This window comes from Microcaecilia unicolor, chromosome 4 (genome assembly GCF_901765095.1).
Source record: "Microcaecilia unicolor chromosome 4, aMicUni1.1, whole genome shotgun sequence".
NCBI lineage: Eukaryota > Metazoa > Chordata > Amphibia > Gymnophiona > Siphonopidae > Microcaecilia > Microcaecilia unicolor.
In genome coordinates this window covers 332458458-332474196 of record NC_044034.1, presented here as the reverse complement: position 1 = coordinate 332474196, position 15739 = coordinate 332458458, and the positions used below count along the sequence as shown (strand labels likewise).

General features: G+C 42.7%; 1 protein-coding gene across 3 annotated transcripts in view; it reads right to left on the bottom strand.

The window, feature by feature from the left end:
• PIWIL2 (piwi like RNA-mediated gene silencing 2) overlaps window positions 1-15739 on the bottom strand; it is a 349150-nt gene that overhangs the window by 216661 nt on the left and 116750 nt on the right. For all 3 annotated transcript variants that reach the window (XM_030202016.1, XM_030202014.1, XM_030202015.1), the window contains exon 11: window positions 113-226. In XM_030202016.1, the coding sequence (XP_030057876.1) occupies window positions 113-226 (114 nt within the window). The remainder of the gene's footprint in view (window positions 1-112; window positions 227-15739) is intronic.

The following is a 15739-nucleotide window of genomic DNA, read 5'->3' as shown; positions in this document are numbered from 1 at the left end:
GCCCCCATCTTCAAAGCCTCTACTAACCTACTTCCCATATCACAACCTATCCTCTGGTCATTCCTACCCCGCTTGTGTCCCCCAAACCACATATTTGTTTCCTGTTAATCACATTATATCCAGCACAGAGTCATTCCGGATAATCTTGTGGGAGACATCTGCCAGAAGGAAAAGGCCTCCATCTGTCCTTCGAATACTAGCAGCATAGCCTGGCCAAACCTGCAACCTGAACAAAAACAAGTATCAAGAAACATCCTATACATAGCAAGCTCTTTATGTAATACTTACATAATTATGTGACTTCTTAGTACACTTCACTAAAAATGTATGCTCCTGATACACACTATACTGAACACTTGCTTAAATGCACAAACGCATGTGCTTAAAACATGCTTAAACAGAGACAAATAAGTTGCAATACACATAGCAACCTTTTATTAACACAGCTACTCTCCCCCCCTTTTTTTTTTTACTTTTAAGCAAAAAAAAAAAAAAGTGCAGACCAGCCCTTCTGTATCTTACTCTGTTCTTCTAAAGTGATAATAGCATTTCAAAACTCGGTTTGTGCTTATTAAGGCACAACTATAATATTGAAAAAGATTTGTCTAAAAAAAACTTAGCCTACATTATTGTTAAAACAGAGGAGAATAAAACCTTAGGTACTAGTTAGCCCAGGTATCTTAATGGCCAGTGGGATATAATATAGTAGTTGGTCGTAAAAACTCTTCTATAATGTGTTCGATTGTTTCTAACAGAGTTCAATACTTTCGATAAGCAAACTGGTATATCAAACAACTTTAATATGATAATAGAACAGTCTTACAGCACTCATCTTTAATATGGCTTAGTAGTCTTATGCTGTCATCTTCAATCTAATCGCAATCCTATACATTAAAAAAATATCCTTCCATATCAATTTTTACGATACAGGAGAATTTGTTCATTGGTGGAAAGCTTTTAAAGTATGAGAAAAAGCTGTAATTAGGTCTTACCTACTAATTTTCTTTCCCTGAGTCCCTCCAGACTGTCCAGACACTTGGCTTTGCCTTCTCCTACCAGAAGATGGAGACCAAGAACCACAAAACTAGAGACATCATAATTTAAAGTATCCTATGAAGTTTTCCTCTAACCAATATTTTGATAACAAAGTGGTATGAAGGAGGTTAATATTTAACTACACAAGGAACTACTTCACCAAAATCCAGAAACAATAGACAACCAAACTAATTCAAACCAAAAATTCAAACCAACCAGACCCAACAGCCACTCTGCAACTTTCACTCCTTGACTCAGACCACCTAATAGCAAAACTTTTACTTTGCAGATTAACATATATGGGTGGGTTCTGGATTACACCCCTAATCACAGCTACGTCACAGACATTGCAATTCTGGCAACACTTTCCCATCTCTCTTTCTGGTCACATAGCATTTTACAATATGATGATGCTGCCTCAATGACTATATGTTGTGAAGATGCTACCAGGAATAGAAACAGAAACACAGAAACATGATGGCAGATAAGGGTCAAACGGAACATCCAGTCTGCCCATCCTCAGTAACCACTAACTCCTCCTTTTCCCAAGGGATCCCACGTGCTTATCTCAAGCTTTTTTGAATTTTGATACAGTCTTTGTCTCCACGATCTCCACTGGGAGGCAATGCCATGCACCCACCACCCTTTCCGTGAAAGAGTATTTTCTTAGATTCTTCCTCAGCCTATTTCCTCTTAGCTTCATCCTATGCCCTCTCATTCCAGAGTTTTCCTTCAGTTGGAAAGGGCTCTCCTCCTGCACATTAATGCCATTAATGCCACTGAGGTATTTAAATGTCTCTATCATATCCCTCTCTCCTGTCTCTCTTCCAGTGTATACATGTTGAGATTCATATGCCTTTCCTTATATGTTTTATGACAGAGACCGCTTACCAATTTTGTACCCATCCTCTGGACCGACTCCATCCTGTTTATATCGTTCTGTAGGTGCGGTCTCCAGAATTGCGCGCAGTACTCTAAATGGGGCCTCAACAGGAACTTTTTTCCTGCTGGTCATCCCTCTCCTTATGCACCTAAGCATCCTTCTGGCTTTGGCCACCGTTTTATCTATTGTTTGGCTACTTTAAGGTCATCAGAACACAATCACCCCCAAGTCCCATTCTTCTTCCGTACACGTGTATGTTACGATCCCAATTGGCACAACTAGAATATCAATCTAAAAGGGGGGGGGGGGGGGGGTGACTTCTTTAGAGTAACAAATGCATCAAATACAGTGGGGGAAATAAGTATTTGATCCCTTGCTGATTTTGTAAGTTTGCCCACTGACAAAGACATGAGCAGCCCATAATTGAAGGGTAGGTTATTGGTAACAGTGAGAGATAGCACATCACAAATTAAATCCGGAAAATCACATTGTGGAAAGTATATGAATTTATTTGCATTCTGCAGAGGGAAATAAGTATTTAATCCCTCTGGCAAACAAGACCTAATACTTGGTGGCAAAACCCTTGTTGGCAAGCACAGCGGTCAGACGTCTTCTGTAGTTGATGATGAGGTTTGCACACATGTCAGGAGGAATTTTGGTCCACTCCTCTTTGCAGATCATCTCTAAATCATTAAGAGTTCTGGGCTGTCGCTTGGCAACTCGCAGCTTCAGCTCCCTCCATAAGTTTTCAATGGGATTAAGGTCTGGTGACTGGCTAGGCCACTCCATGACCCTAATGTGCTTCTTCCTGAGCCACTCCTTTGTTGCCTTGGCTGTATGTTTTGGGTCATTGTCGTGCTGGAAGACCAGCCACGACCCATTTTTAAGGCCCTGGCGGAGGGAAGGATGTTGTCACTCAGAATTGTACGGTACATGGCCCCATCCATTCTCCCATTGATGCGGTGAAGTAGTCCTGTGCCCTTAGCAGAGAAACACCCCCAAAACATAACATTTCCACCTCCATGCTTGACAGAGGGGACGGTGTTCTTTGGGTCATAGGCAGCATTTCTCTTCCTCCAAACACGGCGAGTTGAGTTCATGCCAAAGAGCTCAATTTTTGTCTCATCTGACCACAGCACCTTCTCCCAATCACTCTCGGCATCATCCAGGTGTTCACTGGCAAACTTCAGACGGGCCGTCACATGTGCCTTCCGGAGCAGGGGGACCTTGCGGGCACTGCAGGATTGCAATCCGTTATGTCGTAATGTGTTACCAATGGTTTTCGTGGTGACAGTGGTCCCAGCTGCCTTGAGATCATTGACAAGTTCCCCCCTTGTAGTTGTAGGCTGATTTCTAACCTTCCTCATGATCAAGGATACCCCACGAGGTGAGATTTTGCGTGGAGCCCCAGATCTTTGTCGATTGACAGTCATTTTGTACTTCTTCCATTTTCTTACTATGGCACCAACAGTTGTCTCCTTCTCGCCCAGCGTCTTACTGATGGTTTTGTAGCCCATTCCAGCCTTGTGCAGGTGTATGATCTTGTCCCTGACATCCTTAGACAGCTCCTTGCTCTTGGCCATTTTGTAGAGGTTAGAGTCTGACTGATTCACTGAGTCTGTGGACAGGTGTCTTTCATACAGGTGACCATTGCCGACAGCTGTTTGTCATGCAGGTAACGAGTTGATTTGGAGCATCTACCTGGTCTGTAGGGGCCAGATCTCTTACTGGTTGGTGGGGGATCAAATACTTATTTCCCTCTGCAGAATGCAAATAAATTCATATACTTTCCACAATGTGATTTTCCGGATTTAATTTGTGATGTGCTATCTCTCACTGTTACCAATAACCTACCCTTCAATTATGGGCTGCTCATGTCTTTGTCAGTGGGCAAACTTACAAAATCAGCAAGGGATCAAATACTTATTTCCCCCACTGTACATATGCAGCTTCAGGAGCTACAATTAGCCAGAACAGCAGACCAATAAGTGCAGGTCCGCCAATCATATTTTGAGTTTGGTAATAAATCAAGTCACCTCCTGGCGTTCAAATTTAAAAAGCAAATGGCTCATAACTACATTTTCAGTATATCAGATGAACAGGGGAAATACATATTTCTAAAATAGAAATACAACAGCTTTTTGTAGAATTCTAATGTAGTTTATATACACCGGACTCCTTTCCTAAAGATGAGGAGATCCAGGCTTATCTAGCTGATTTGGATTTGCTGCAGTTATCGTTGACAGCTAGTTACACCCTATCTAAGCCTATAGACCTGGAATAGATTCAGTGGGCCATTGGTGACTTGCCAAATGGTAAATCCCCAGGGCCAGATAGTTTCACCAACAAGTTTAGAAAAGTTTCAAAGTGCTTCTGGCCCCCTATTGGTGAGGCTGTTTAACTCCTTCAAAGTTAATATGGAATGGCCAGATATGTGGCATTTGATGACAATCATGTTGTTGCTAAAGCCTCATCCTTCTCGATCTATCTGCCACTTTTGACACTGTTGATCACAGCCTACTTCTTGATACACTGTCTTCATTTGGATTCCAGGGCTCTGTTCTTTCCTGGTTCTCCTCCTAGCTCTCGCTTCGCACCTTCAGTGGACACTCTGGTGGACACTCTGGTGGATCCTCTTCCACTTCTATCCCTCTACCAATCGGTGTACCTCAAGGTTCTGTTCTTGGTCCTCTCCTGTTCTCCATCTACACTTCTTCCCTTGGCTCTCTGATATCATCTCATGGCTTTCAATACCATCTCTGTGCTGATGACTCCCAGATTTACCTCTCTACCCCTGAAATCTCAACTAACATCCAGAACAAGGTTTCAGCCTGCCTATCTGATATCGCTGCCTGGATGTCCCAATGTCATCTAAAACTTAACATGGCCTCTAACCACTAGGAGTGGCCTAGTGGTTAGAGTGGACCTTGGTCCTGTGGAACTGGGTTCGATTCCCACTGCAGGCACAGGCAGCTCCTTGTAACTCTGGGCAAGTCACTTAACCCTCCATTGCCCCAGGTACAAATAAGTACCTGTATATAATATGTAAGCCCCATTGAGCCTGCCATGAGTGGGAAAGCGTGGGGTACAAATAAATTAAAAAAAATAAAAAAACGAGCTTCTCATCTTTCCCCCTAAACCTACCTCTCCTCTCCCCCCTTTCTCTATTTCTGTAGATGGCACTCTCATTCTCCCTGTCTCATCAGCTCGTAACCTTGGGGTCATCTTTGACTCCTCTCTCTCTTCTTCTTCTCTGCTCATATTCAACAGATTGCCAAGACCTGTCGTTTCTTTCTCTATATCAGCAAAATCCGTCCCTTCATCTCTGAGCACTCTACCAGAACCCTTGTCCACTCTCTTGTCACCTCTCATCTTATTGTAACCTGCTTCTCACCAGCCTCCCTCTTAGCCATCTCTCTCCTCTTCAATCAGTCCAAAACTCTGCTGCGCGACTCATTTTCCACCAAAGTCGCTATGCTTACATTAGCCCCCTCCTTAAATCACTTCATTGGCTCCCTATCCGTTTCCGTATTCAGTTCAAGCTTCTCTTATTGACCTATAAGTGTATTCACTCTGGCGCTCCCCAGTACCTCTCCACTCGTCTCTCCCTACGCCCCCCCCTCGGGTACTACGTTCCGTAGATAAATCTCTCTTATCCGTCCCCTTCTTCTCTACTGCTAATTCTAGACTCCGTTCCTTTTGTCTTGCTGCACCTCACGCCTGGAATAGACTTCCCAAGCCTGTGCGTCTAGCCCTGTCTTTGGCTGTTTTCAAGTCCAAACTTAAAGCTCACCTCTTTACCACTGCTTTTGACTCCTAACCACTACTCACTTGCCCTGTCCTTTAACCTCTCCTATTTATTCCCTTACCCTTAACTGTTCTGTCTGTTTACCTGTCTTATCTAGATTGTAAGCTCTTTGAGCAGGGACTGTCTCTTTTTGTGTATGGTGTACAGCGCTGCATATGCCTTGTAGCGCTATAGAAATGATAAATAGTAGTAGTAGTAGGAAGGAAGTTCAGTTTTGTAGTTCATACCGGCCTATTTCATTGCTTAACACGGATTACAAACAGTTTGCCATGATTTTAGCAGCACGTTTGAAGCGGGTCTTGCTTTACTTGATTCATGAAGGCCACACTGGCTTTATCAGGGGCAGGCAAATTTTGGCAATATCAGAAAGACTTTGCATCTAATTCACTATGCATGGGTGGAGGCGATACCAATGCTTCTTTTATCACTGGACGTAGAGAAGGCCTTCGACCATGTCCAGTGGCCCTTTATGTTTTCTGTGTTAGAGAAATTTGGGTTCTGGGGTCACTTTCTTACCTGGTTTCGCTTAATTTATCATTGCCCCTAAGCCTGTTTACAGGTGAATGGCACACGCTCTGAGACCTTTGTTCTGCAACATGGCACACACCAGGATTGTGCTCTATCGTCATTACTTTGTGAACATACTATTGAGCCCCTGGTGTGTGTAATTAGAGCCCAGTGGGAGGCGATGGGACATCAGTGGCAAGACACTGATTCAAAACTTTTGTTATCTGCAGATGGCATAGCCAATCCCGTTACCAAAAAACGTATTTGTAAAGCTGCAGCACAAAGCTTTTTCCTTCATTTGGAGAAAGCATCCCCCTCCCCCAAGAGTCAAAAAGGCTATGCTTTACTAGATAGGTTGAAAGGTGGTATGAGGGTACCAAACTTTCTTCTTTATTATCACACAGCAAATCTTTGAATCCTGGCAGAATGGAGTAGTCATTCATTCTCAGAAGTCCTGGGTCCCACACCTTTATGGGCCATAATGTGGCTGCCTAGGACCACACTGTTAAAATTACTGCATGAGATCCCTTCATTAATACACTGCCCATTATTGCTCTGGAGTAAGCTGAGGCAGAAATTCTTCCATGGCAGACATATTTTCTACAAACAGCAATTCAGTTTGCCCCGGGATTTTCTCCGATGGATGGACTTGTTTCACCACCAATGGGAACAACAGGGAATTTACAGGCTGAGTCTGATTTGGGACGAGGGGGAATTTGTGTCATTCTTGGATCTGCAGGGGGAATATGGGTCCCATCCCATCATGTGTTCAGATACCAACAACTAAGAAATTATCTATATAGACGGGTCTGGGGTGAGTTGCAGCTGGCAGAAATGTGCTTGGAACGAGCTATGAGAGGGGGGAAGTGGGTGGGGTTGCATCTCAAAACTATATAATGCCTTACTGGTATCCGAGGCTCCTGCTTTATGTTATATACACAAACGGGAAGCTGTTAAGAGTTCAACCTATGAATTTATCCAGTGGGAGAAATGCTTTAAATATCTTTTCAAGGTATCAATATCGCTAATCTTATGGAAAATGGATATAAAGTGTTTTATCAATGGTACTACACTCCTAAGCGACTCCTGCATCTATTTAATTTGAGAACTTGGAGGTGCTGGCATAATTGTGGAGAAGTGCGGGATATGTACCACATTTGATGGACTTGCCCCTTAGTTCATCAATTTTGGTTAGAGACCTTGCAGACTCTTCAACAAATAGTCAAGTTTGACTATCCACATAAGGCGGAACATTGTTTATTGCACTTTAAGCCATATGGAGTTAAAAAAAAGATGTGCATAAACTGGCAATGAGTCTGTTTATGGCCAGCAAGATCGCAATTGCAGCAGCATGGAAGCAACCAGCGATGCTAGCATTATCTAAGGTCCTTCGGAAACTGGACTATATTTATCAGATGACCCTATTAACAGCGATATGCACTGGTCAATTGATGAGTTTCCACAAAGTGTGGGATATATATATTGCTTGGAAGTCAGCTTTGCCAAATTCATAAGCTTTGTATATGTAAGACTCCTGTGGGGTTCTCTGTCTCACCCATTAGATTATATCCTGCTAGAAACTGGGAGGTGGGGGGATTGAATATTCTGGGGCGAGTGGGAATTCTTGGATATGTTGGATATTCTTGTACTTGCTGACAAATTTCTCTTTGTGTATTCAAAGTACTACTGTGTATTGCTTAATTGAAAAAACTTAATAAATAGAATATTTTTTAAAAAGGAAGGAAGAACTGATTACCACACATCAAGATATGAGCAAGCATCCCCTAGGATCCTCCATATTGCAATAAGCCATATTCAGAATTAACTAAAGTTTCAAGGGGATGAAGCCAAGACATATGCTTGACATGGATCATAACTGTTGAGAATAAATCTGAACATGATGTGTTTCTACTACAGGAATGTGCAAATCTTGTATTCTGTAAAGCCACTGACCAGAGAGTTTCCCAAACTGACCTTCTGTGGAACTGACTCTGAGGACTCCATCCAGCAACAACACTGCATTTGACTAGTTCAAAGAAGGTTAAAAAGAGGGCCCTGTCTACTTCCTTGTGCAGACAGTCAAAGACTTGATGTTCTTCCAGTTAATGCTATTGTTAAGGATTTGGAAATCAAGGAGTGGAATTAACCTGACAAACGTATCAGGTATCCTATGGTGATTTAAATTGTAATGGAATGACCTGAAGAGGCATATGAACTTTGCAGTGTCAAGGCTGAATGAAGAGAGAGAGTACCTTGGAAAGTAAGATTAAGAAAGACTCTGATTGCTGGATTTACACATTCCTATCAAGTTCATTTTATTCTCAACAGTCATGATTAGTACAAAGCATGACTTGTTCCCTTCCTTCATCCCTTCATGCCTTTATTAAACTTGTGTTTATTAATAAGCACAAGACATAATCCATCCGTATCTCAACAAAAAACCAGAACCACAAACCAGAGGATAACAAATTCGTATCCCCGGAGAGTAAGGAGAAAACAATCAGCCCCAGTCAGATCTCCTTCTCCTTAAGAAACAAGGTTTTCAAATCTGGAGGTAGATATAAAATATTTGATACAACTGTAACAACTGTGTACATTCCAAAAACCAATTATGTCTTTTTTTTTTGTAAAGGGAGGTGGGGTAATGATTAAAATGTTTAAGAAAAACTAATGGTAGTGAGGGAGAACAGTTTTATTCTTATTCTTGGACCTTAGAGGGGCTCTGAGTTGGCTGTATGGATCAAAAGCAAATTTCTTATTTAACCAGTTAACAACTGCATCAAAACCATAAAAATCTATGGTAGACTGACTATATAGTCTGTGACCATGTGAGAACCTTCCACTTTAGTAAAATAGTTAGAGACGGGGAGACAAGCCTCGATTCATTTGCAAGGTTTTCATGCATTAGGCCAGCTATTCCCAACCCAGTCCTTGGGGCACACCTAGTCCCATCGGGTTTTCAGGATATCTACAATGAATATTAATGAGTTAGATTTGCATGCAAATCTATCTCATGCTAATTCACTGTAGATATTCTGCTTATCATGGCTGAAACCAGCATGGTTAGTAAACAATTCTCCAAATATCTGGACACATTATCCACATTACACCAGTCCCAATTCGGATTCAGATCTGCACATAGCACCGAAACCCTGTTCTTAGTACTAACAACGCATGTCAAACAACACCTATGTAAGGGGGATCAGGTGCTACTACTCTCAGCAGAATTCAATGCAGTGGATCACGTAATGCTACTGGACCATATGTCAGACTGGGATTACTGGACTAGACCTAAAATGATTCAACGAATTCCTCGCAACCCGAAGCTACTCAGTGAAACAAAACAAAAACCTTTCCAAATTCTGGATTCCAAAATATGGGGTTCCCAAGGGTCCCCGTTCTCTCCCATCTTGTTCAATTTCTTCATGTGGTCCCTTAGCTCTATTCATCTGGGACTGGGAGAACTACTAGTTATCATACGCGGATGACATCATGCTTCTTCTACCTCCGACACCCTCACACCAAGATCCAACCCGATCAACAACAATCGGAACGAACACTATTCAGAACTGGGCCCTAGCAAAGAAGCTGAAATTGAACACCCAAAAGACTAAGATTCTCTAGTTCCGGAATCAAGGAGCCGAGGTCCCTACTTCAATAACACTACCCAACATCATCTTCCCAGTTGAATATGAAGCTAGAGTGCTTGGAGTAATCTTAGACTCCTCCTTATCATTCACATCCCATATCAACCTACTTTGGAAGAAAACAATGTTTTAAATGAGACAACTTTATCTAATCAGGTCATTCTTTGATCAAAAAGCCTTTGCAATACTGGTACAAATGCTTATCTTACCACACCTGGACTACTGAAATGCCTTATTTCTTGGCATTAGGAGCAAATATATATTAAAAAAAATACAGATCATACAGAACACAGCAAAAAGACTAATCTTCAAACTGAACAGATACACCAGTGTTTCACCTTACCTTACAAAATTACACTGGCTACCAATAGCTGAAAGAACTAAGTTTAAGGTTGCCTGCCTAGACTTTCAGATTCTTCAAGGAGCTACCTCTGCACTCCTGATTAACATTTCATCCATTCGCACTGTTCAATCCAGCAGGTTAAAAGAACAATTGATCCTAGCCCCACCATTTCACAAGGAAATCCGATCTCAGAAGATCTTTAACTCGGTCTTCTCAATGGCAGGGATCACATTATAGAACTCACTCCCTCTGGATATCAGAGTAGAGAACAACTACCTCAGCTACCGAAAGAAACTAAAAACTTTCTTCTTCCCATAGAATGTTATATAATGCTCATCGAACATCGATCTTCTAATGGACTTTAGAACTATCAAATCTAACACAGAATATGAATCACATTGTATCTATGCTCTATACATCATATCGATCCAACAAGAATGTATTCACCTATTGTTTTACTTATAAAAAAACTGTAACTATTATTCTACTAATGTTGTAAACCGTACTGAACCCTAAACAGAGAATATTAGTAGTATATAAGACCTAAACTGAAATGGAATATTTACATTTTAGAAGACCAATATTGTTTTAAAATTATTTTAAGATCGACAACTTCTGATGCAGCCTATATGGGTGAAATGTGGCCATGTTGGGTACTGTGTTCCCCAGTCAAAAGTATTCAGTGGTTAAATAAAACTTTTTTGTGAATGTTCTTCTGGAGGTTTTTGGTACTTTGTGCTATATTTTTGTGGTAAACAGCACAGAATGTTCAGAATCTTCTGAAAGATGAATGAAGTATTACACCTCTCTGTTTCCAATAGTCTACAAAGACACAAAAAAAATCATACAAACTTATAAATAACCTAATAAAAACCAAACCTTTGATGACAGTGAACAATGACCCCCCACCCCCATCAGCAAATGATCTCACTAGATTCTTTGTAGAAAAAATACTCAACCTAAGGAGTAACTTAACATATACTACTACTAATCATCATTTCTATAGCGCTACAAGGCATACGCAGCGCTGTACACCATACACAAAAAGGCAGTCCCTGCTCAAAGAGCTTACAATCTAGATAAGACAGGTAAACAGACAAAACAATTAAGGGTAAGGGAATAAATAGGTGAGGTAAAAGGACAGGGCAAGTGAGTAGTGGTTAGGAGTCAAAAGCAGTGTTAAAGAGGTGGGCTTTAAGTTTGGACTTGAAAACAGCCAAAGACGTGGCTAGACGCACAGGCTCGGGAAGTCTATTCACATAACACCACAAACCTCTCTTAGACGAACTTGACCACCCTCCAGAAGCTCTAGCGGATAGGACATGGACCACCTTCACACAACCTACTTATGAGATAGTAGAACTAATGTTAAGAAAATTCTTCACCGCCCACTGCATGCTAGATACATGTCCCAATCACATAACAAAACTCGCTCCAAATTGATTCATAGACCACCTCACCTCTCACCGGACCCCTCAGAAAAAAGGCAACATACTGCTTACACCAATCCCAAAAGACACCAAGAAAAACATCAATGACAACTCGAACTGCAGACCAGTGGCATCCATACCTCTAACAACCAAAATTATGGAAGGCATAGCTGCTAACCAGCTAACTGATTACATCAATAAATTCAATATGGTGGACCATCGAATCCTTGAAAGAATCCTTGACAAAATTGGCATAGGAGGGAAGGTGCTCAAATGGATACCAGGTTTCCTAACCACCAGATCCTACCAAGTAAAGATGAACTCTGCCCTCTCCCAAAAATGGAAAGCTGTATGCGGAATCCCACAGGGCTCGCCACTCTCAAAAATACTATTCAACTTAATGATGGCTCCCCCTTGCCCGAACACTAACTAAAAAAGGATTCAGTCCACTAATATACACAGATGACGTATCAATCTACATCCCTTTTAAAAGTATCTGCACAAAATCACAACCAGGATTACAGAATGCATAAATATAATGGAAATCTTCAACACTCAAACTTAAACTGAACAAAGACAAAACACAATGCCTGATAATCACATCACCCCACAACACCGCCCAATTCCCCAACATCTCCCTCCTCATATCCGACAATCTAAAAATCCTAGGAGTCACCATAGACTACAACCGGACACTTGACACACAAATATAAAACACCACAAAGAAAATGTTCCACACTATGTGGAAACTGAAGTACATTAAACGCTACTTCCCAACAGATGTATTCCACACACTAGTACAATCCATGGTCCTCACCCATGCAACAGAATCTATGCTGGATGCAAGGAACAATCTCTAAACAAAACTGCAAATTGCAAAAAACACAACAGCAAGACTAATATTTGGAAAAAAATGCTTTGAAGTGCACGACCACTACTCCAAAACCTACACTGGCTCCCAGTCAAAGCATGGATATCCTTCAAGATATGCTCATTTGCCTACAGAATAATCTTCGGTCTCGCACTGGAATACCTGACAAACCTAACACAGCTACCTATACACAACGCAATCAAAGGTGATAGAACCTCTCTCACCCTTCACTTTCCCAAATGTCAAGGAATAGTATACAAAACTTCGTACTCAACCAACTTCACATGCATCTGTCCCACGATATGGAACACACATCCAAAAGCCCTGAAATGCATAAACAATTATTTGGCATTCAGAAATCATATGAAAGCCCACTTCTTCATACAATCCTTCTCTGATGAACCCTCATAATCAAACTGACTCACAACAACACACGATGGTACTGGATTTCGAACAGAAACTGATCAAGACAAGCACCAACCCATAACAACTCCGCAACATGAATAACTGATATATGTGTACAATCAAAGTAACTTGTAAGCCATATTGAACTGATTCCCTATTGGAAAATGTGGGGTACAAATGTAGAAAATAACTAAATAAAAAGCAGAATGGACAAAGCAATACCTCTGATTCCAGTAACCATGTCTAGTTACTGGAATGGCTATAAAGCTTGGGAATCCATAGTTTAGCCCTGGCCTGGGTGCAATCTTATTTATCTGATAGGGGACAAAATGTGTTATGGAAATACTTTTATTCAGAATTTCAGTGGTCTCCCTCAAGGGTCAGTATAGCGAAAGCTACATACCTGTAGAAGTTATTCTCCGAGGACAGCAGGATGATTGTTCTCACTGATGGGTGACGTCGACAGCAGCCCCAGAACCGGAATTTTCCCTAGCAACAAAGAGTTTGCTAGCCTCGCACTCCCGTGCGCATCGCGCATGCGCGACTGTCTTCCTGCCCGAATGGGAGCGTGCGCCTCAGTCCAGTAAAAAGCAAAGAAAGGGAAGACACAACTCCAAAAGGGGAGGTGGGCGGGATTGTGAGATCAATCAGCCTGCTGTCCTCAGAGAATACCTTCTACAGGTATGTAGCTTTCGCTTTCTCCGAGGACAAGCAAGCTGCTTGTTCTCACTGATGGGGTATCCCTAGCCCCCAGGCTCACTCAAAACAACAAACACTGGTTAATTGGGCCTCGCAATGGCGAGGACATAACAGAGATTGACCTAACATATCCAACTATCTGAGAGTGCAGCCTGGAACAGAATAAAAATGGGCCTAGTGGGGAGGAGTTGGATTCTAAACCCCAAATAGATTCTGCAGCACAGACTGCCCAAACCGACTGTCGCGTCGGGTATCCTGTTGTAGGAAGTAATGAGATGTGAATGTGTGGACAGATGACCACGTCGCAGCTTTGCAAATCTCCTCAATAGTGGCTGACTTCAAGTGGGCCACTGACGCAGCCATGGCTCGAACATTATGAGCCGTGACATGACCCTCAAGAGTCAGCCCAACCTGGGCATAAGTGAAGGAAATGCAATCTGCTAGCCAATTGGATATGGTGCATTTCCCTACAGCCACTCCCCTCTTGTTGGGATCAAAAGAAACAAACATTTGGGCGGACTGTCTGTGGGGCTGTGTCTGCTCCAGATAGAAGGCCAATGCTCTCTTGCAGTCCAATGTATGCAGTTGACGTTCAGCAGGGCGGGTATGAGGACAGGGAAAGAATGTTGGCAAGACAATTGACAGGTTTAGATGGAACTCCGACACCACCTTTGGCAAGAACTTAGGGTGAGTGCGGAGGACTACTCTGTTATGATGAAACTTGGTATATGGAGCATAAGCTACCAAGACTTGAAGCTCACTGACTCTGCGAGCTGAAGTAATTGCCACCAAGAAAATGACCTTCCAGGTCAAGTACTTCAGATGGCAGGAATCAGCTGGGTGAGAATGACACTGAGATCCCATGACACTGTAGGAGGTTTGATGGGGGGCAAACCTCTCATGAAGCGAACAACTAAAGGCTGTCCTAAGATCAGCTTACCTTCCACACAGTAATGGTATGCACTAATCGCACTAAGATGAACCCTTACAGAGTTGGTCTTGAGACCAGACTCAGACAAGTGTACAAGGTATTCAAGCAGGGTCTGTGTAGGACAAGAACGAGGATCTAGGGCCTTGCTGTCACACCAAACAGTAAACCTCCTCCATAAAAAGAAGTAACTCTTTTTAGTGGAATCTTTTCTGGAAGCAAGTAAGATTCGGGAGACACCCTCTGAAAGACCCAAGGAGGCAAAGTCTACGCTCTCAACATCCAGGCCGTGAGAGCCAGGGACTGGAGGTTGGGATGCAGAAGCGCCCCCTTGTTCTGAGTGATGAGAGTTGGAAAACACTCCAATCTCCACGGTTCCTCGGAGGACAGCTCCAGAAGAAGAGGGAACCAAATCTGACTGGGCCAGAAAGGCGCAATCAAAATCATGGTTCAGCAATCTCGCTTGAGTTTCAGTAAAGTCTTCCCCACCAAAGGTATGGGAGGATACGCATACAGGAGGCCCTCCCCCCAATGAAGGAGGAAGGCATCCGACGCTAGTCTGTCATGGGCCTGAAGCCTGGAACAGAATTGAGGGACCTTGTGATTGATCTGAGTGGCAAAACGATCTACCAAGGGGGTGCCCCACGCTTGGAAGATCTTGTGTACCACTCCCGAGTTGAGAGACCACTCGTGAGGTTGCATTATCCTGCTCAACCTGTCGGCCAGACTGTTGTTTATGCCTGCCAGATACGTGGCCTGAAGAAACATGCCATTCCGGCGAGCCCAAAGCCACATTCTGACGGCTTCCTGACACAGAGGGCGAGATCCTGTGCCCCCCTGCTTGTTGATGTAATACATGGCAACCTGGTTGTCTATCTGAATTTGGATAATTTGACATGACAGCCGATCCCGGAAAGCCTTTAGAGCGTTCCAGACCGCTCGTAACTCCAGAAGATTGATCTGAAATTGTCTTTCCTGGAGGGACCAAAATCCTTGGGTGTGAAGTCCATCGACATGAGCTCCCCACGCCAGGAGAGACGCATCCGTAATCAGCACGTTTTGCAGCTGAAGAATTTGAAAAGGATGTCCCAGGGTCAAACTGGATCGAATTGTCCACCAATGTAGGGATTCGAGAAAACTTGTGGACAGGTGGATGACGTCCTCTAGATTCCCGGCAGCTTGG